The following is a 22,331-nucleotide window of genomic DNA, read 5'->3' as shown; positions in this document are numbered from 1 at the left end:
CACACACAGAAGTCCCACACACCCCACTCCTCAACCACGCCCATACCTACACCCACACTCCTGTCTTAACCTCTTCTCTTAAAAGAAAAAAGGACAAACACACTCTTGCACTAAGCAAGGGAAATAAAAAGCTGTCTGGTGAACTTAGCACAATGGCTCTCTACCTTCTTAGACTCGAGGCACCCCTTGGAGAATGCCAGTTCTTCGTTTTCACTCTTTTTAACTATAGAAAAAACAGAGCAGTTCTGTTGCAAAGAACTCAAAAAGAGTTCTGTGCATTTCTATATGAAATCTTTGGGTTTTATCTTGTGACTCATGTTTGCAAACCAAACAGTGCTAACACTCCACAGCACCATGAAGAGATCAAGGCACCACAGGGTGCCAGGGCACCCAGGTTAGGAAAGAAAAAATCCAAGATCTAGCACTAACCTTTGTTAAACCCATATGGCATTTTATTTCATTTTCCATTTACTTCCATTCCAATTATTCTTTCCTTCAAAATATGTTTTAAATTGTACATACTATTGAAGTTAGATTAATGGGTCTTTAATTACCTGCAGCACCCTTCAGCACTGGCACAGATAATTTTTTGGCAAATATTAGACAAGAACCAAATAATTCTATCAAAAAATTCACACACAGGAAATATGGTTTCACAGAGCAAATTCATTTGCTCTAAAGGTACAAGTGCAAACATTGTCTCTAAATATTAATTTGATGTTTAACTAACCTGGTTGAAGTTTAAAAAAAAAGTCCTAAGCTTAATTTCTCAGTTGCCTCCTGTGCTCTTGTAACTAAACCAGGCTGTCATTTTAAAAGAACAGTACAGGTCATTACCCTAAAACATGGATTAAAGCTTTTGTTTGGATTTCCTTCTAGTTTTATTCACATTGTGAAAGCTGTGGGTGATGAAAGAGCAAGAGCTACAGCTGTGGCATTTAGAAAACAAATGTAATGATTGTTAGCATACAGCAAATGAAAATGTGGTCTACTAAGAACTTGTATATACAGTTAAAGGCACCACAGTGAACATAGAATCTTAAAAGATTTAAAAAAAAAAAAAAGTATTACATTGCCAAGAAAGGCTTGGGTTGGGAGTGGAGGGGTGGGGAGGCAGTACATATTTACAGTAAAAGAAACTTTTAAGAAAAGCATTTGGAAAGCTGCCAAGTCTTTAAAGCAGGAAAAGTATTTCAATACACCATGAAATTGCCCTGAATAATTGCCCTGATTCTGGAACACATACCATCAGTGTAGACTACATTGTATGCGCACATACCTCATATAAAGTCTTGTCTTGTTTGAGAGGTTTGTTTGTTTTTTCCTGAATGTTCCTGTCCATTGGGAGTACACATGTGCCCTGCGCATTCTCATGCTGCCATGTGAAAGCATAAGGGCTGAAGGAGCAGCTATGACTCAGCCCAAGGTCCCTTGGAATTCAAAGCCCTTGAGTCACTGAGCACTTGGAAAAGGAGGAAAAGGGGCATGAGAGCCACATCAACTATAACAACTTAAAGAACCAGAAAGCTTGAACTGGTGATGGGAATAGAGTGATTTTGTACACACTTGGAAAATAGCAAAGATGTCATATTGCTCTTAGTAAAGAGGCTATTGTAGATATAGGCTGCACACACACACACATTCAAATAGTCTGGGAGATTTGTCCCAGGTTTCTTCTCCTAGTAATGAAACTTACCCAGAGCCATGTGTACAGACATTCTAATGCTGTGCGCCAAAGAATGGAGAGCTTGCAGTGCTGATACTATGCAGATGGGGCGGGGAAGCATCTCAGCATGCTTTGCAGGCTTCCTTAGTCTGCTAGGCAACAGCTCTAATTGGCTGACCCAGACTACCCATGGTCAGCCTGTGTTTCCCTGCAGCACAAATGTGGGAATTGTGAAGAGGGCATGTTCTGCTCTTTGCTGGAGCAAGGGACACACTGTTTCCTTGGAAGGGAAGAGGGAGTGCTGGATGACTATGTTCTCTTCTGAGACAAGCCATAAGATATACAGACATACTCTCTTCCAGAAGAAACTCTACTGGGAGTGATTTAATTTTGGTTGTTCCCAGGTTAATTTTTCTCCTGGAGTGACTATTTTTACCATGGGAGAAAAAGCCTGAATATCTGTACACTCGTGGCTTCTTCTGGCAGCAACTCTCCCAGGAGAAACTGAATGTCTGTATGAGACCAGTCACATGTATATCACTTGGCTAAATATTTTGTAGCATTTTGAACATATGTGGGATGGAATAAATTTGCATTTTAAAAAAGATATAAGACTGAGGTATTCTTTATGATCCTATGCAAAGTTTTATTTCTTCAAAGACAGGAGAACTAGAGTGACACCAAAAATCTATGTACAAAAAAGATTGATCACATTCAACTTTATTAGAGGCAAAAAGTAGCCCTGATAGTTCTAGTTGTCACAAAACACAGAACTTTCAATTACATAGTCCTCTGCTTCTTTTTTCAAAAGAGGAAGAAATATCCCTGCACATGCCTTGGCTTCCTTCTGAATATCAGAAATCTACATCTTATCAACATCAGAGGCTTTTTGCACCAGAAAAGATGTACCAGTGGAAACTTCAAGCACAGGCGTACTGCACAGATGCAACAAACAATTGACTGGTATTGGTACAGTATACCTTTCACGTGCAGATAAGTCTTTTTTTTTTTAATACTAATGCTGCCTGTTTATTTCAGGGGTTTTATTTGAATCAAATAACACATATTTTCAGTTACCCTGATGCAAAACAAAAATCAAAAAACCAAAAAACCCAACCCCAAACCACCATACGAAGGAGAGATTCTCCTCTTATGTACTCTGTTGTATTCACCAAGGCACTCTCCACAATTTTTAGATAGCCCAAGATGGATCCAATTCATCCATGGCAGAAATTAAAATATAAAACTTGGTTAATAATACCTTGATGTTGTTACAAATTAATCGTTTAAAACAATTTAACAACTTCAGTGACAACCTGATTAATACTTCTTGCTTGAAAAAGCTGTTGCACAAGGATGTGCTGTTAAGCTATTTTATGCACTCCTGCTTAATACAGAAGCTAAAAAAGTAGCTATGATTAGAAATTAATAAGCATACAAATTTTATATTCAGTTTTCAAATGAGAAGATGGATGGTATTTTTCAAAGATTCAGAGAAACAGACTACCACAGAGCATATCTAATCCTCTGAAAGTGACTTGAATCAGTAAAAGCAAACCAACCTCTTCTCTTTGTTAATTTTAACAAAGTATTCATTATTTAAGTATTAAAAAAAATCTAGAGCAGGGTTGGGCAAAATGCAGCCTGTGGGCTGGATGCAGCCCATCAGGCCATTCTATACACCCCGCAGGGCCCCTAAAAATTTAGAAAATTAATATTTATCTGCCCCAGGCTGCCTGTCATGCGGCCCTCGATGGCTTGCCAAAACTCAGTAAGCGACCCTCCACCCAAAATAATTGCCTGCCCCGATCTAGAGTCCTTGCTCTAACTGCACTAATTTTTGTTCTTAGTTGCATAATTCTGACCTGACAAAAATGGCATCTTTGCTGTCTTCTTTTGAGTTACGTGAACACAAGTGACAAGGGTTGAATATGACCTTTTCTATATGAGACAAACGTATGCAATCAACTGGGATAAATGTTTGGTATAACATTAATAATTGCAATGACTCCTATGTTCCGGAATAGATTAATTGTACACCATTAAGTCCTGACAGTTTTGGAAAACAGTACAGTATATAGCTCAGGAATAGATATTATATTTTGTGCTTTGGAAATTCCAGAGCAATATCTCCTAATAATCCAGCTAGTTTAATAATAATTTAACTAATTTATAATATGTTGTGGGTCCAATCCACATGCTTTCTTTAATTTAGTTGCATTTTCTTTGGCCTTTTACTCCCTTCTGATTCCTCACCCACACCGATGACTAAATTTCACTGGGAATTTTTGGATAGCCTATTTCAGTATCTTTCTGATTATGGTGTGGACAGACAAACAGTGTTAGACCATTTAAAACTGTAAGCATCCAGATATATAAGCCAGTTTAAAATGGTTTAAACCTCCTGCTCCATTTCAGTGTTATTTGAAACACCAAGCTTTCCATGAATGCATTGCCACGCTACACTGCTCCTCACCATCCTGTCCCCTCCCTTCCCCGCTCAACCCCCAACTCTTGCACACCAACTAGTTACCCTGTACGGTGCCAGAACCATTGCAACCGTTGCAACCTCTTGTCCACAGCTGACTGCAGTGTGCCTGGCCAGGGCCAGGTGGCTTCATGGGCTACTGCTTTTATGTATCTGGGTACTGGGGAAAGACTGCCATCCATGGAAGAAGACAGACTAGCCCTATAAAAGCAGCAGAGAGCAGTTCTCTAAGCCCCCAGTCCCAAGGCACACAAAAGCAAACATCCAGGCACCCCTCACACCCCTAAAACATCCTGAGATGCACCAGACCCTGGTATTTCCAGCAATTGAAGTAAACTGATTAGTGGCTTGGGGGTGGAGGAGGAGTGCTCTATAAAAGCTATGAAAACTCCAGCAGCTCTAGAGTACATAGTGCACACTCCTGGTCAAGGAACCACCAAAAGATTTTCTCTAAAGTACAGGAGCTGGTCTTTACTGAACTTAATGTTAGTGAGAAGGGGGAGAAGAGCAGAAAACTGCCATTGGGCTGGGTACTCACTGCCACCCTCCGGTGGTGGTTTGAGAGCACTACTATGCCTGAAAGGTGACAGTTCTACTTCTTAGAACCCTTAGCCGTGAACGTGGGAACACCCCTGACCTTGTCACTGGTTTCAGGTATCCTTTCTTGAAACAGTTCAAATGTTATGTCTGTCTGCACTCTAAGAGTTACCTTCTGTTGTACTGTTTCCAGGATGCCAAAGTTTAAAATACGCTACTATTATGAAAGCTAAGCTCAAAAAGACAAGTAAAGAAACAAAACAGTTACCTTCTTTGACTATGTTGTCAGTGAAAAGACTTGTTAAAATAGTGGCAGGAAGTGTTCCATTGGCTAGCAGGATCCCAGTGAGCATTGCCAACTTTGTCTGCTCTGTTTCAGAAAAGGCTTTAAGGAACAGCAGCAGCTGTGGATCAGACAAGACAACATACAATTACCACACAAAACTGCAGTGAATAGTAAAGAACATAAAGGGCCTCATTACTAGCTCTTTATTTCTCAAAAAGTCCTGCCAAAGTCGAGAGCAATACTTGTGGATTTGAAGTTCTTTTCTCCATGCTCACAGCAGAATGACAAAATTTACTTTCATACTCTGTGACACTTCTTCCACAGATTGTCTCACTGATGAAAATGAAATCAGAGTTAGGCATTACTCTGTATCACTAAGGGAAACAGGACCCACCTCTTCATATTTATAATTAAGTGTAATTTCATTATGGGTCTGATCCAGAGACCTTTAAAGTCAATGGCAGTCTTTTTCTGTGATGACAATAGTCTAAAAGGGAGGCAACAGCCTTCCCATTAATGTCTTCAACATGCTTTGGATCAGGCCCTATAGTTGCAGTTTTTTGATTCAACAAAAATATCAAGTATGCAAATACCAAGGGATAAGATAGCTTCCAGTTTTCCATTTTGGGCTAGAAGTACAGAATATAAAATTACAACAGGTGCTTCTATTGGCTTAATTTTAAAATGATGTTTTGAGTTAAACAATACTAATATCTAGATAAACTGAAAGAGAAATTCAGGTATACAAGCTGCTGTTGAGACCTTACGATTCCCATTCCTAATTACAGGAAAGCAGCGATTAGCTTAAGAAGAAAGTACAAGCCTCCCTGCTGTCTATAGCATCATATGATTTGGCCTGTTCAGGGAAAAAAAGAAAAAACACAGAACAAACATGAACCTCTTAGGATTTCTAGGAAACTAATATTTATAAGTAGCTAGCTTCAGAAGTGTCACTACAACAAAAAAAATCTTTTCCTTTATCTGAAGTTCAAAACCTACATGGATATTAAATCTGTTTTCAATTTCCTTTAACATCTACACACATCAAGATTCAACCCCTTCAGCCCTCCCACCAAAAAAATCCTGTAAGGGTTAAAATACATCATCTCTCATCCCTACATGGACTAGAATGATGTAAAACAAATTTTCCCCAGCAACAAAAAAAAACATATATTGTTTAAAGCCAGGATTTTGGGGGGAAGGTATTATCACTAAAACACTAAGCCAGTGTGAGCCGCTATCTAGACTCCCCACTGTTGTCTCATCAGATGAAAGGCATTGCCACTTACATACTGGGACCTGCCTCTGTATGGTGACAGAATCTCTCACCTGTTTCCTTTCAGATGACAACAAAACTTTTACACTGAAGACATCCAAGAAGTTTCTTGTTAAATAATGTTTGGGGGAAAAAAAGTTACATCCTCTTTGAATTTGTGACTTGAAATAAACAAGGTTTTTTTCTCTCTCTAGGCTTTAAGCTGTTGATTGAATCATTTTGGACTGTGCAAGCCAAGACAGTCATCTCTCTTTTTAACAGACTGCTGCCAACTATTTAAAACACCCAATTTTAGTTTAAAAGAATTAAAATAATTGAAGGCACAAGGGCCTGAAGGTGTAACTTTGTTCCATCTGCCAAACTCTGACATGGAAACAAAAAAAGTAAGAGATGCAGATGAATGGAAGATCATTCATAAATGCAATAATGAGAAACACCTGGATATGCTATATAGCAAAAACTGCATTTACCTGGTAAAATAATGGCTTGGGTCAAAGCTCAGAGGCCAGATTTACAGTGGAGGCTGAAATATACACACACACACACACACACACACACACACACACACACACACACACACACACACACACACTAATTCATTCATTCACTATATAAATATAATATATATAGTGAATATTTAAATCTAAAGCCAGTGAAAATATTTGATTCATGGCCTGATTAAATGTTTCCTTATTCTAACATTCCCCACCTGAAATGTGATCTACAGAAAGAAAACATGCCATATTTTCTCTCATCTAACATGCCTCTGAATATAATAATGCAACTTGTTTTTGAAAGGCAGAATAAAGAAAAAAATATTTTCCAAACTTATGGCTGCAGAGAGCAGGGACAGAGCCTAATCTTCAGCTGACTTGTTCTCCCTTTCCTGCTGCACTAAAACACTGGCCACTGTTGAAGATTGGTCTTCATGGATGCAACTATGATTCTGAAAAGATCTGTGAAAAAGAAGAGACCAGGAACCCTAGCAGATACTAAGGCCACACTAATTGTTTGATTAGTGGAACATCAAGGCCAGTAAAAAGGAGAGACTATTGTTAACATTTCTAGAGTGAAGAACAATGGGCCATTAAGTCAACTAACTTAGTTGCCTAAATAGTAATACCAGAGCTGCTGCCAAATGGAGCAGAGATCATAGCAAATTGCTTCCATCTTGGGCAGAAAATCAGCTTTCCTACTTAATGCACACACCTGAATTTTGAGGGTCCGATTTTTGGGGGGCAAAGGTGCATAAAGAATGCAAGAAAATAAGAACATAAGAACACAAGGACTGCCATTTACTGGGCCAGACCATACTTTCAAGTTGGTCAGTATATATCCCTGACCAGGAAGGAGTTTCTGGTCAGAAGGGCCCCTGGGGCCTGCAGGCCCATTTTCCTGTCTCTGCTCTGTTCACGTCTCCAGGAAGTTTCCCTGGGCAGAGTCCGTGAACTTGTTCAAGGGCCAGTGGGCACTGTCCAACATACTCTGCTTGGTGCCCTCCTTTGGAGCTCTTGTTTTAAACCTGTAACCTCACTCCCATCCCTGTTTTTCTCTTCAGTTGTCCGCAAACTCAGTTGATGCAACCCAGTAGCCTCCTCTAACAACATGGGGGAAGAGGAGGTTAACCATTGTTCTGTGGGCATTAAGCCCAATGCATCAAATAAGCCTGTGTCACATGATGGTAGAGAGTTGAAAGAGAAGGTGAACTGGATATGACCAGGGTTTTTTTCCACTGCTCCTCCCTTACTTGCAGTCTCCAGGATTCAAGGTCTAGGAAGTTTTGATTCAGAGGCCAGACCCCTAACTCCCATGATCAATAGCTACTAATGCCCCTTTCCTCCAAGAATTTGTCCAATCCCTTTGTGAATAGGCTAAACAATCAGCTTCTATAGCATCTTGTGGTAATGACTTCCACACTTTAATTATACACAGGGCGCATCTACACATGTGCTTTAATGTGCATTAGCCTATTTTAATGCGCATTAAAGCATTATAAAAAAACCTGTGCACTTTCACTAATGCGCCTTTTTCTAGTACCTCACAATGGCGGTTCTAAGTTTAACGTGCATTAACAAAAGTGCATTAATGAACATGTAGATGCCCCCACTGTGTGAAAGAACTTTCTGTTACTTTTAAACTTACAGAGTACTAGTTTCATTTTATGATCCCTAGTTTTTGTTTTGAAAGAGATGGTAAATAAATCCCTATTTACTTTATCTTCATTATTATGTCCCCCCACTCAAGCATCTTTTTTCTTTAGCTTCTCCTCATATGGAACTCCTCCATACCATTAATCATCTTTGTGCTACCTTTCTCTGTATCTTCTCTAGTCTGCCTATAACCTTTCTGAGGTGTAGGGACCAAAACTGGCACACTATTCATATGCGAATGCATAATAGACTTACACAGGGGCATAGTGATACTTTCTGTTTTGTTTACACATCTCTTCTTAATAATTCCTCACGTGTAGTTTATCTTTATGGTGGCTGCTAAGCATTGAGCTGCTGTTTTTAGCAAACTGTCCACAATGACTTTCAAATCTCTTCCCTGTGTGGTAACAGCTAAATGTAGAGCCTATTATAGTGTAAGTATCATCTGGGTTATTTTTGCTCATATGTATCACATTGCATTTATCTACATTGAGTTTCATCTGCCATTTAGCTTCCTATTTGCTCAATAGTGCCAGATCCTTCTGTAGTTTCTCACAATCTGACTTGGTCTTTGCCATTTAGAAGAATTGTGTCCTCCACCATTTTGGCCATCTCGCTACTCACCGTTTTCCAGATCATTTATGAATATGTTAAGCAGCACTGGTTTCAACAAAAATCCCTGGGGGACCCCTCTGTTTGCTTTTTTCATCTTGAAAACTGACCATTTATACTCATTCTGTTTTCTGCCTTTAAAAAAAACAATGTGTAATCCACGAATTGACCTTCCCTGTAATCCCAAGACTACCTAAATTTGTTAAAAGCCTCTGATGGGGAAACCTGTTTAAGTCTAAGGGTTTTCAGAAATCCAGATTGCATTGTCAGATGAATCACTCTGATCTGCCTGCTTATTGACAGCTTCAGTAAAAAAAGAAAAAAAAACTCTAGTAGGTTGGCTACACATGATTTCCCTTTGAAAGAATGCCATGTTGATTCCTCCCCAGCAACTCATGTTCATCCATGTGTCAACAATTCATTCATTTATTTCTTTTATTATTGCTTCTACTAATTTTCCAAGAAGAGAAGTTACTAACTGGTGTGTAGTTACTTGGCTCCCATCTGGAGCCTTTTATAATATGGGAGTCACATTGGTAACCCTGCAGTCCTCTGGTAATAAGGCTGTTTTTAACGATAGGCTGCATACTACAGGCAAGAGTTCAGCAATTTCTGATTTGACATGGTATCAATATATCGTAACTCAGATTTTTACTCTATGATCTGTGTACTGAAATTGCCAACAAGGCTATTAGCAGAAGAATACTGCTTTATTTTTTACCAAACAGGTATTTGCTTTCTTGGTACAATTCCTATCCCTTCCTTCATGAACGACTGGTGCCTCCTGAGACTCGGGGGTGGGGGGCACCATGGCAGTGAGTGGGGACCACCTGCAGCCACTGGCATTCATGGCAGCGAGCAGGGACCACCTTCAGATGTCACCAGCTGCGTTGGCAGCAAGTGGGGGGGCAACGGCAACCGCCTGCAGAAGCTGCCGGCAGCCAATCTCGGGGGGGCACATGCCCCACACCCGAGCCCATCCTATGCGTCACCTATGCCTTCCTTCCCCATTTTATCAAGTAAACAAAGTAGAATTTTTAAAACTCCTAGGAAACCACCAGTGTCCTTTATTTTAGCAATTTAGTATCCTGACCGGCTTACATCTGAAATGTAATGTGATCCATTAAAGGCTCTAAGGACAAATTCAGTAGAAGTTGAGTTGTACCCATTAGTGTCACATTTGGATTCAAGCCATTTTTAAAGCCATGGCAAGAGACTCCTGAAACACTGGAATGAAAGAAAAAGGGAACAAAAGTTCTTTAACTATCAGTTCTTAATAATATATGGTTATTATTCAGGAATACTTTTGCACTTATATAAGGAAGACAGGAGACTTGAGTATATATGCTCTTATTCTTAACAGGGAAAACAACCCAGTGTATTAAAAAACCACAACATTTATCACCTGAATTCAAGAACCCTATAAACTGAGTTTCTTCATGTCTTTAAAAGTTACTGCACACACTGAACCTCCTCACATTTTCTCAGATATACTTCTTCTACCAGGACTTTTGGAACTGGTTCCAGTGAAAACATTCTTGAAGTTTATTTCAGTACAGTATCTTTATAACAGGAGCTTCGTTTTCCTATCTGACAGTCAATGGTTACCACACTAGTGGCACTATAATACTTGTATTAAAAAAACAGATAAACATCTATAGAGAAGCATATCTATTACATACAGATTAATTTAAAAGGTATTATTATACAATTCTCGTTCAACTGCAATACATATCCTCTCATTAGAATTTAGTGGGGAAAAATAATTAGCCCATTTAGCCATCAAAAAAATGAAAATGCTTCTTTTAAAACTGCTGCTGTAGATTTTTGTTGCCAGTTACATGAAGAGATCTTCCTTCACCCTCCTTGGTACAAACCTCTCTAGGACTCCGTGTTAGATTTGCATGGGCATCCACAATTTCAGAATAACTTTGAACCTCCTGCTGAGTGCTAAGTTATTTTTTATCTGCTGTTAGATAGATACAGTAATATCAGTGTGCATTACAAATATAGACTGGATCCAGATGTCAAAGTAAAATGTTAGACTCTGGCTCCAATACTGTATTCCTAGCACGCTTAGGAACTCCCACTTATTTCAGTGGGAGTTTTGAGTGCATAATGAGCATAAGATCAAGTCTAATATGCTACATTTGAAAATTATTTTTTTAACCCTTAAAAGAAATTCTGTACAGAGAAAGATACCATTTTTATTTACAATGTGTGTAACATTTAAAGTTGTATAATACCACTTCATTGCTGCATCACATCATTTGGATGCAAAGGCAAAGGGGTTAAGACAAAGCTGCCACCTATTTAGAAAGTATAGTTTTTCCTTCACAATATCATTACTTGAGGGGGGTTGTTGCTTTAAAATTCATGACATTGTTTTCAGGATATCTGCAAAAGTTGCTGGATTGTTAGCACTGTAGAATAAAATCACTTTTTATATCCACAGTAAAGAATAGCAAGCTCCCCACAGTATTCTATGATTATGACACTACTCTCTTCTGAATATATATAGAGTCCTTTTATATATATACAGAGACACACACACACACACACACACACACACACACACACACACACACACTCTCTCTCTCTCTCTCTCTCTCTCTCTCTCTCTCTCTCTCTCTTCTGAATCTATAGATAGAGTCTTTATCAGATTGCTTAAAATGCCAACTTCCTGGTATCCTACTACATAGGATCCAGTTTGTTTCATTAGGAAAACAGGAACAACACTGAAGCACCTTGTACCATATTTTATGATTTGTGTGTTAGGATTCACTAGTATAGAACAAAATCTGCTCCTCTGCCCTTTTCTATTAAGTTGATGATGGAGAGTATGGGCAGGAGTTTCCCTTATTCTTGACACAAGTTATTTAGGAAACAGCAAGGAGCATTTTTGAAAGGTGACACTAATATATTCCTTTGTATTCAAAGAAATACTTTCAATGAAGTATTTTTTCTAAAAAAAAAAAAAAGAAAAAAGACTTGAGTCTTTAAATCAAATAGAAAAAGTTAAGGGTTCCTATATGCACTATAGAGGCTGTACCCTTAAAGATATATCTGTATTTGAAGTTTTATTTTTTCCTTAAATTAGGAACATCTTAATTTCAATGATGCCTTATATTTCAAGAAATATGGTACACATGCTGTATGCTATATACATCTATTGATATATGTGCACTATGTAGATCAAAGACTAATCCTTATATTTGGCATAAAAACTGAACAGTATACACATTTACACAAGTAGAAGAACACAATTCAGACGCAAGTTCTTTTTGGAGTCTTCTGTGATACCTCAGCTCTAATAGGTTAACTTGGACTGCAACAATTCACAGCACTGCCCAGATACATACAGGACCCATGAACTACTGGCATGAGTTTGAACTAACAATATGAAATGGGATGCTTTGTTCAACCCCCCTTAGCATATTTAGCCACCATGCTTGGACATGCTTTCTAATTACTTTTCAATCTTTAAACAAAATAAACAGAGAAATTAAACGCTCCCCATCATAAAGAAAATCCCACTATAAGCTCTAGTTTTACTAGGTCCTTGGAAGAAAAAAAAAAAAGCAGCAAATTTAAAAATGAGGGCAGGGGGCAGGACTTTGCATCTTGTTCCCCCTCCCCCCCCCCCATGTTTTTTAAGGTGCCCATCTTCAGCAATGTCTCATTGTAAATGTCTCATTGCTGGCTTTTTCTTTGGTTTTTTGGGGTATTTTTAAATAGCATGACCACAAAGAACAGTCAAATAAAAGGTAACATGAGTGCCAACTGCCACCTAAGAAAACCTCACTTTAAAACACAAACACACACACACCCAACCTTCTTGTTTAAAATGAAAATGCTGGTCTAGCCATGATTTTCACATGGTTTCTCTCAGATCGCTAGCACATGGACATTAAGTGCTCCAAGCTGCCTCGTGAAACTAGGAGACTCATTTTTACTGCTGGGACTGTGCGTGTAAATCACTTCCTCATGTATCATCAAGTCATCACTTCTCTTGTCTTTTTAACAGTAACCTAGATTTAGCTCCTTGAACTACTAAAAAGAAAATAAATCATATAGGAACATGTATTAGAGTACTACTACACCCATCACAAATCCTGTTTATTAACACCTACTCAAATGCTTTATTGCACAAATCAGAAAAAGGCACAAAGTATTCAGTGGAAAGGGATCCAACTAAAAACACTGGGATTTTTCAACCAAAATTGCTTTTGGGTCAAATGGTGACCATTTGCAACTTACATGAAAGAATAAATATTCAAAGTAAAACAAAGTCTTCCTTGAGACCCTCCATCAGGACTACAGATGCCAACCACAATGAAGCTGGGACACACAGACCCTAATCTATGGTATAAGCACTTGCAGTCCTCAAGTGAGAAGATGAATTGCCCTCAACAAGAATCCTGCTAAGAGGTTTGAGTTATAGTGGTGATAGAGGGGAAAAAGAAATGAATTGACTGCTCAGAGTCTTTCACTCAAGTACTAACCTAACCCAGGAGAGGATCCATGGGGTGCAGTAGTGAGGTCATGCTGCCTGTGTGCTACAAAAGCAGAAAGCTCACTCAGCTCTCTAGCTTACCAACACAGCCCCTGGCTGGAGGCCCCCCCACCAATTTTCTTACAGCTCCAGAAACTGGGGGGGTGAGGGGGTGGTAAGCACCACTGCTACTTGTTCTTCTTCTCCCCACCACTAATCACATGAAAGCTGGAGCTAAGCCCTGCTACCGGTCATCCTCTATTCTCTTGCTGCTGAATTCAGCAAGGGGGCAAAATGGCACACGGATCAGCTGAGAAGCTCGAAGTACAGAGCTCCAGCAGCAGCTGTGCTGACATAGCGGTGATCTCCTAGAGCTCACTGTACCAAACAGCAATGTGAGCTCCCCATGCACAGTGAGCTCTCAGAGCAATCTGGTATCCAGGATTGGACCGAGGGGGATGAAGCCATCCACGCCCCTTTCTGCTGTGTGGTACATACTCAGGGAGATCTCTTCACTGCCCGAACTACAGAGCTGAAGGGGCTGGGGCCACAACACTTTCACTGCAAAGCTGGATCCAACCACAGCTTAATGCAAACTCATTCTATATAACTTGTGGGATCTAACAAGCCTGGAGCCTAAGAAGCTGAAAAATGGCTTTTTATCTGTGAATTTGAAGTAAAGACATCAAATGTGTAGTGCTGGAGTCATTACTTGCCTTCTAAATCCACAACCTAAATGATCTACCATACAAGACTCCTACCAGCATTGTCAATCACTACCAAAAGAAAAATATTTCCATGCGCATTTGGCAGTCAGAGCTTCTGCTGATGCTACCAACAAGGGTGACAATTAGTACTAAGAAAACTTTGTTTGTTGTTTTAAACTCAGGTTACCTGGGTAGTGGAAACAGAACTGGGACCATTAACTCATTTCACATGCGCAAACCAAGAACAGGAAGTTAGCCTTAACTGAGCATTAGCCATGGCAAGGGGAGGGATGGAGGATGCTTCCTGTTCTGAGCTAACTTATTTAACACTACCTTGGCTATTTCTACACTGTACTGCAATCTGTAGAGCAGACATCCCCAAACAGCTACTCTGTTGCTTAACACTCAGTTAGCTGAGATGACTGTAGGCAATTTTTCCTTGGGGTTGTGGGGGGGCATCCTCTAAAATTTACTCCATATGGGGCACATCTACACATATAATTTATGTGACTGAATATACTCCAGCTCAAACTGAGCCAGAGTAAACAAATCCTGATGTCACCATCTACACATGCATTTAAATAGTAATTTACTGTGCTGCCAGATACCACTTATATCTGACAGCACTATCTGTAAGTGCAGTAAATTAGTCTATTGCACCCTAATTCCTACACATGTGTAGACAGCGATGCTCTACTGCGAAGCAAATTAGTCTGCTGTGCAGTAAAGCATCTTGTGTAGAAGCACCTACTGGTTAGAATCCCACAGTAGCACAACTGTGACACAAATTTTAAAAACACGCAAGATTCAAAATGAAGTGAGAGGCAGTGGTAATTTGAGTTTACAAAGCCTTCATTTAATATGCAGAGAGCTTTCTGCGACTTGAGAAGTGCTGACTCAAAGTTCATATCAATGATTATAGTAATTAAGATCAAGAACATCAGATTTGTGTGGGGAACAGAGGTAAATTTAAGTCTTTGATGAGTGATGTACTGAGCAATCAGCATTGGTTTAAGAGACAGGCTGACCTCAGCTTCAAAAATAAACTTCTAAACAAGCAAGAATTGTGTAAGTGCCATTTCTAATTCACAGTGCATGAGGTCAGTCTGAATATTAAACAAAGCATTCCTGCACGTAGTCTTTGCATATATTTAGACCCTTTTCCATATTCTCTCTCTTTTGGATATTAGACTGAGGTTGTGCCCAGAGTAGCACTGACCATGTGCGTATTATTCTAATCACTAACTTACTGTACAATGCATATTAGTTCTGGCTATAAAGGCCACTACTAGGAGTTAATGTTAACATTTCTTTCAAATGAAAAAAGACTCCCCACTATGATTCCCCCCCACTTTCAACCCAACCCCACTATCTCATAAATCATAGTGGCTTACCACATTTACTTTAGTCTAAATAATAATGGTGGCATCTGCCAATTTGTTAATTACTTTTATCAACTCAAAGGCATACATTTAATATCTTCTAAATAATTAGGGCTCATCCTTCTACTTTGACACATCACAGTCATTTACTCCTCAGAGAAGGAGTTTTGCTGATTGTCATATGTGGTAGATTTGCATCTAAACTAAAAACATATAGGTTTGATACAGCTCTGTGTTCTAGTAGCCAAGAACGTGGTATCTTCATTTCAGTGAATGTTCTACCACAGTGCTCCGTAGCCAGGACAGCACCAAGAGCAGGCTGAAAATGGATTTGGTTAGGGTAGCACTGATCCAGCATACACCTCATTGAGGCTGAACTCCTCAATGAGTTTTTTGCCTCAGTGTTCCTAAGTGAGGGGCAAGACAAGTCTCTCACTGGGATTGTAGAGAGGCAGCAGCAGGGCGCCAGACTACCATGCGTAGACCCTGAGATGGTACAGAGTCACTTGGAGGAACTGGATGCCTTTAAGTTGGCAGGCCCGGATGAGATCCATCCGAGGGTACTGAAGGCACTGGCTGACATCATTGCACAGCCACTGGTGGGAATATTTGAACACTCATGGTGCACGAGCCAGGTCCCAGAGGACTGCAAAAGGGCCAATGTGGTCCCCATTTTCAAGAAGGAGAGGAAGGAGGACCCAGGCAACTATAGGCCAGTCAGTCTCACCTCCATCCTTGGCAAAGTCTTTGAAAAAATGATCAAGGCTCACATTTGCAAGAGCCCAGCAGGACAAATTATGCTGAGGGGAAACCAGCACGGGTTCGTAGCAGGTAGATCATGCCTGACTAATCTAGTCTCTTTTTATGACCAGGTTACAAAACGCCTGGACGCAGGAGTAGGGATTGATGTCGTATACTTAGACTTCAAGAAGGCCTTCGATATGGTATCCCACACCATACTGGTGGACAAGTTAAGAGGCTGTGACTTGGATGACGACACAGTCTTCATCAGCGACTTGGACGAGGGAGTGAAGTGTACTCTGTCCAAGTTTGCGGATGACACAAAGCTATGGGGAGAAGTGGACACGCCGGAGGGCAGGGAACAACTACAAGCAGACCTGGACAGGTTGGACAAATAGGCAGAAAACAACAGAATGCATTTCTCCTTGTTGAATTGCAAAGTGCTGCACCTAGGGAGGAAAAATGTCCAGCATACCTACTGCCTAGGAATGACCTGCTGGGTGGAACGGAAGCGGAAAGGGATCTTGGAGTCCTAGCGGACTCCAAGATGAACATGAGTTGTCAGTGTGACAAAGCCATCAGAAAAGCTAATGGCATTTTATCGTGCATCAGCAGATGCATGACGAACAGATCCAAGGAGGTGATACTTCTCCTCTATCGGGCGCTGGTCAGACCGCAGTTGAAATACTGCATTCAATTTTGGGCGCCACACTTCAAGAGAGATGCGGATAACCTGGAGAGGGTTCAGAGAAGGGCCACTCGTATGGTTAAGGGCTTGCAGGCCAAGCCCTATGAGGAGAGACTGGGGCACCTGGACCTTTTCAGCCTCCGCAAGAGAAAGTTGAGAGGCGACCTTGTGGCTGCCTGTAAGTTCATCCCAGGGGCACAGAAGGGAATTGGTGAGGTTTTATTCACCAAGGTGCCCCTGGGGGTTACAAGAAATAATGGCCACAAGCTAGCAGAGAGCAAATTTAGACTAGACATTAGGAAGAACTTCTTCACATTTAGAGTGGCCAAGGTTTGGAATGGGCTCCCAAGGGAGGTGGTGCTCTCCCCTACCCTGGGGGTCTTCAAGAGGAGATTATATAAGCATCTAGCTGGGGTCATCTAGACCCAGCACTCTTTCTTGCCTATGCAGGGGGTCGGACTCGATGATCTATTGAGGTCCCTTCCGACCCTAGCATCTATGTATCTATGAACCTCGCAGTAGTAGTATGAAACATATGGCCCACAGACCAGATCTGGGTCACAGAGGGGTTCATCTGGCCAGCAGAGCTTCTAGCTATGACCGCCAGCAGCAAAGGAGTTAATGTCACCACCACTCAAACCTCGTTGCCCAAGCTCAACCCCCATTGCCACTGGCTGCCAAAGCCTGTGTTCAGGCGGCCAGTACCTAGGAGGTGAAAACACCAAAATTTGGCCTTTTCTGTCACCACTGGCAGCATCACAACCTCTTAGCCTTCATTCAATATTATAACTCCGTTTATTTTATAACTAACCCTGTCTTGAATGTAACAGCCACAGAACATTATTGAAAGTGGCAGTTGGCAACAGGGGTTGTGCAGTGGCATTAACTCCCTGGCTGCCTGCCCTGCCAACACAATGGCTCTGGCAGCTATAATGAGAATCCCCACAGTTCAGTTCTAGAGGTGGGTCACCCCACAGTCCAGATCTGGCCTGCCAAATCAAGCTTGATACTGCAAACCTAATTTACTTTGGCAACAGTTTGAGAGAGACTAAATTACAAACTACAACTGCTACCTCAGAGTTGCAGTTTCCACCCTGTGTTCCAGCTAAGTTAAGTCAAAACAACAAACAGCAGTAGCATTTAAAAATATGCAATTACATGAGATATAAGATATGTGATATTAAACTCCAAGAGATAATGCCATATAACATTACCTTTTTGATTTCCTCTTCAAATGCCTTCTCCAAATATTTATATCTCCTGATGAGTTTATTAAAGACCTAAATATAAGAGTAGACTGAAGTTAAAAAGAAAAAAGAAAAAAAATGTAGCCAGCAATTTCTACAGGAGAGCAGGAAAATAGCATTGCACACAGCCAGTCAATACAGAACACCCAAAGCACTTCAAAAATTTTTTCTATGTCTTATCACAGAGGATTTATTTACCTATAGGAGAGGGGGGAGAGGGGAAAGCTGGGATTGCTGGCTTGTCATACCTTTACATTCTACATAGATTTCTTTTAAATGGTACTAAATGTGGTACTCCCACCAAGTACCATCAGGTGAGTGCTGTGCATATTTCTGCTACAACTGCATCCTTAGCCTCATGGAATTACTATAAAATAAATGGTCTATTCACACATGTGCCCTTCTTCAGTGTTCCTGCCTATTACATTGTTTGACAATGGATCCTTAGAAATAATGCTGTGATTTCTGCTTAGCAATATTTGAAGCAGAAGGCAATTAGTGGAGCTTTTCTAGCTCCAGCCTCCAGAGTTCTCATTCCCAGCTCATCAACCCTGCTTCCCATCTCCCTGTTGCCTTTAAAATTTCTTTATGGATGTATTTAGGATAAGAGATCTCTGCTCTACACATAGCAGCCTAAGGAAGCTGGGGGAACTGAACCAATAAATTGTAGTAGTGTCATGAAGTTAATGTACTGAATATATTTTTGGTAAACAAAGGCCTTTTATCTGAGACTTGAACACAAAACAGGAGTCATTACTCCTACGCTCATAATAACTCTGTTTAAATAAGCCCATATGTACAGAAGTACAACATAAAGCTAAAGAGAATGTTGGAATCTCAGAATATTGGCAAACTCTTTAAGGAACAGGCTCTATAATACTCTTTTAGACAAAGAATTGTCTAAATTGTGACCAGATATTCCTACACATCCTTTTCCTTACCTAATATGTATAGGTTAGAGTGGAGAAAAGCAGATTACTACTTAACTGTACTTAAGTGTTCTGTCACTAGTGACCTGCAAGGTCAGGTTGCAGATTTCTCATTATAATCCTCCCTAAAATTTATAAACAGGCTATAAGCGCCTGTCAGTCACAGGGTCCCTTTTCTACCCTGACCTGAGCATTGTTTCGGATGGCATCATGATCTTCATCTGCAGAAAACACACAGTGGGTGGTCATTTTGCTCTTGTCATTGTCATCTATGCGTGTCCCTCCAGGGGCTGGGGGGAGAAAAAAAAAAGGAAAGCACAATAAATACTTACTAATAAACACATAAGCTTTAGTATCTTTGAGATAAAGAGATTAATAACTAGTATTGGGTACAAGGGAAAAGTAAAGTAGTGCCCAGCCAGAGAATGCCTAGGTTGTGGTTATATTTGGAACATATAGAGAAACTAACAGGATTTTCAGTGTGCCATATCCTGCAGTTCATACTACCCTCAAAAGAACTGGGGGATTTGGGTCATAACAAGGAAGTTCATCTGGTTTTGGGGACAGCGCCCTGTTGTCATCTGAGAGTACTGGTTGATACTACCTAAACAATTTGCTAGCACCCTTATGTTAATTTTCATTCATCCTTATAAACACTAATTACTTCTTTTAGTACCTGAAATATATTTCAACTCTTCCCCGATTATTGTACCTAACAAATTTCGGGCATTTGACCGTAACAAAATGAGGTTTAGCAACATCAAATATGTTAAGTATTCAACTACGGCTGCAATTTAAGTTACAGTAAATTGTAAGAATGAGGAGATACAGTTACTGTACACGAGATTACTGATATGGTATTATAACCAAGCATCCCAGACAAAATTTGAAAGCAAGAGATGCAAAAAAAGTGTTTATGGTAAAATTAACATTGCTTGTGGGAAACAGACTAAATGCAAAATGGAAAGTACAAAGAATTCAAATGTAAAAGCCAGTAGATTATTACTTACTAGAAGCTTTTTCTGCTTACCAATTTTATACTACTATAATAAAAATAACAAACAACTAGGTGAGGTTGGATCAAATAAGTATCTAGACAGATTAAACAGATTAAGTTTAGTTTTTGTAGAACAATTTCTACACTAGATAATGAGGACTGCCTCTGAAATGTTATGCTAATGTAAGAAAAGTCTTTAAGCAACGTGCACAAATTTTACCCAACATGCTGCCAGCTACCAGTATATCAAAGAGTGTGTCAGCATAACGACGGTAATCTAGCCTCGAGCCTGTTGCATCCAAGAACTTGGCTGCAGCTTCCAGGTCATTCCCAGCTTCATTGAGGCCTTGGACAATGGTATCCCTGAAGACTGTGGGTTCAAATTTCTCCTTTTCATCTAGGAAACACAAGTCAGATATGCACACAATTATACCCACATATTAAACCACAACTGAAAAAACAAAAGAAACAAAAACAACCCTTAGGAAATTAAAGGGAAAAAAAAGCACTGGTGCAAAATTAAAAATGCATGTGAAGAATTTTCTACTCTTATTTTTCTTGGTAAAGGTCAGTGGCATTTAACATATGTAAATCTTAGAGAAGAAATAAAAACAGCAGTTTCCTGAGTTGCAGACAGAACAGAAGGAAACTGCAATATTACCATTTATACTCAGAAAGAAACAGTTCTTTGAAACAGTGGCAACCAGTGATGCATGGCCTAGGCGAATCTCCCAGCTGAATTTGATAAACAAACAGATTTTGACCTCCAAACAACATTTAAGTCAACGCCATTAGTCATAATAGATACCCTAGCAAAGCCCAATGAGCTTAAGGAGAGAGTAACATATCCCTTCTGTTATTCCCTCAGCCTTCTGTAAACACATGCACATATAACAGCTTCACAAACAGTTGCAAATGCCACAAATAAGCAAGAGCTATACAAACTATTATTTTCAAAATTGTTTATGATACCAAACGCATACTGGGTACTTTATTGAACAGTGTGAATTCAAAGTCCCTAAGACCTTTAGGAATAGTTTGTTTAAATACTCAATGGCTGTACTGCGCTTAGTTCTTAAGAGGCATCTGGATTATATTGCAAAAAACCCACCACAACAGCCCTTCATTTGAAGGCTGCATTGAGAAGCAAACTTGACTCAAAGCAAATTGAATAGTAAAACTTTGTTATGGAGTAACAACAGCATATTGAGCTATAAAGTACATAATTTGTGAACAAGCACAGTCTCCATCACATGGTGGTGGGAGCAGGTATATTTGCAGATGCAGTATCTACAGTGTCAAAGGCAAGAATTTTGTCTACAGAACTTGGAGGAGGTCCAGCTAGCAGTTTCACTCACTCCATTTCCAAGTCACCATTCCCATCTGTACATACATACCAGAATCCTCCTCCTTTTTGAATGAATTATAACCCTTCAGAAGACCCCCAAATCAGAGACCTGAATGCCTTTTCCAACCAATATCTATATTTATCTTAGCCCCTTTCTGACCTCACCTTACTATACTGAGAGTTCCTATTGATTTTTAGTGAATAAGTGAGGATATGGCAAATTCTGTTCCTTCTCAAGCAAGGGAATTTGCATTCTTATACTAAATTCTTCAATCAATAAAACATTGTGTTCAATTGTTACCTATGTATATCTATACCTATATATATTATTAGTGTTTCATTTTAATCGTGGATTGGTGGGGGGGAACTTGTTATTTTTTTATCAGAGAAAACCAGGATCCCTGCTGATTACCCTTACTTGTTATAAAACCTGGCAACTGAAATTTAAAAAAAAGTAAGAAAGCATACGAAGGAGTGAAAAGGAGGGAAGGATAAAACCAGAACAGTTAGTTCATGACTAAATCATGAATACAGCAAACCTTTTGTGATTCTCAGCTTGTACGTTCTGCTTAGATCCCTAATAAATCAATCAGGTCCTCTGAATGATGATGGGATTAGTATTTCTTCTGAGATGCTCAGAAAGACTCAAAACATGTTGCTTCTTCCTAATCCACACATAAAATCAGCTCTACTTACATCATCCTTCAACAGAACTGAAGGTCAGGTGTAAATTTAAAATATGTTTCCTGCTTCCAAACAAGTGTGTGTGCATGTGTGTGTGT

At 39.8% G+C, this 22,331-nt stretch overlaps 1 protein-coding gene across 4 annotated transcripts in view; it reads right to left on the bottom strand.

Annotated features, from left to right (window-relative positions):
* The window catches only part of BZW2 (basic leucine zipper and W2 domains 2), a 93,346-nt gene that overhangs the window by 28,473 nt on the left and 42,542 nt on the right, over positions 1-22,331 (bottom strand). For 3 of the 4 annotated variants that reach the window (XM_025198220.1, XM_006018919.3, XM_006018918.3), the window contains exons 3-6: positions 20,422-20,598; positions 19,391-19,494; positions 18,243-18,308; positions 4,960-5,095 (exon numbers count right to left, since the gene is read on the bottom strand). In XM_025198220.1, coding sequence (XP_025054005.1) covers positions 4,960-5,095; positions 18,243-18,308; positions 19,391-19,494; positions 20,422-20,598 — 483 coding nt within the window. The remainder of the gene's footprint in view (positions 1-4,959; positions 5,096-18,242; positions 18,309-19,390; positions 19,495-20,421; positions 20,599-22,331) is intronic. The other variant, XM_025198221.1, reaches the window with a different exon arrangement.

Source organism: Alligator sinensis, unplaced genomic scaffold (assembly GCF_000455745.1).
Source record: "Alligator sinensis unplaced genomic scaffold, ASM45574v1 scaffold123_2, whole genome shotgun sequence".
Lineage (NCBI taxonomy): Eukaryota > Metazoa > Chordata > Crocodylia > Alligatoridae > Alligator > Alligator sinensis.
The sequence above is the reverse complement of the archived record's forward strand: the minus strand, read 5'-3'. Positions and strand labels throughout refer to the sequence as shown.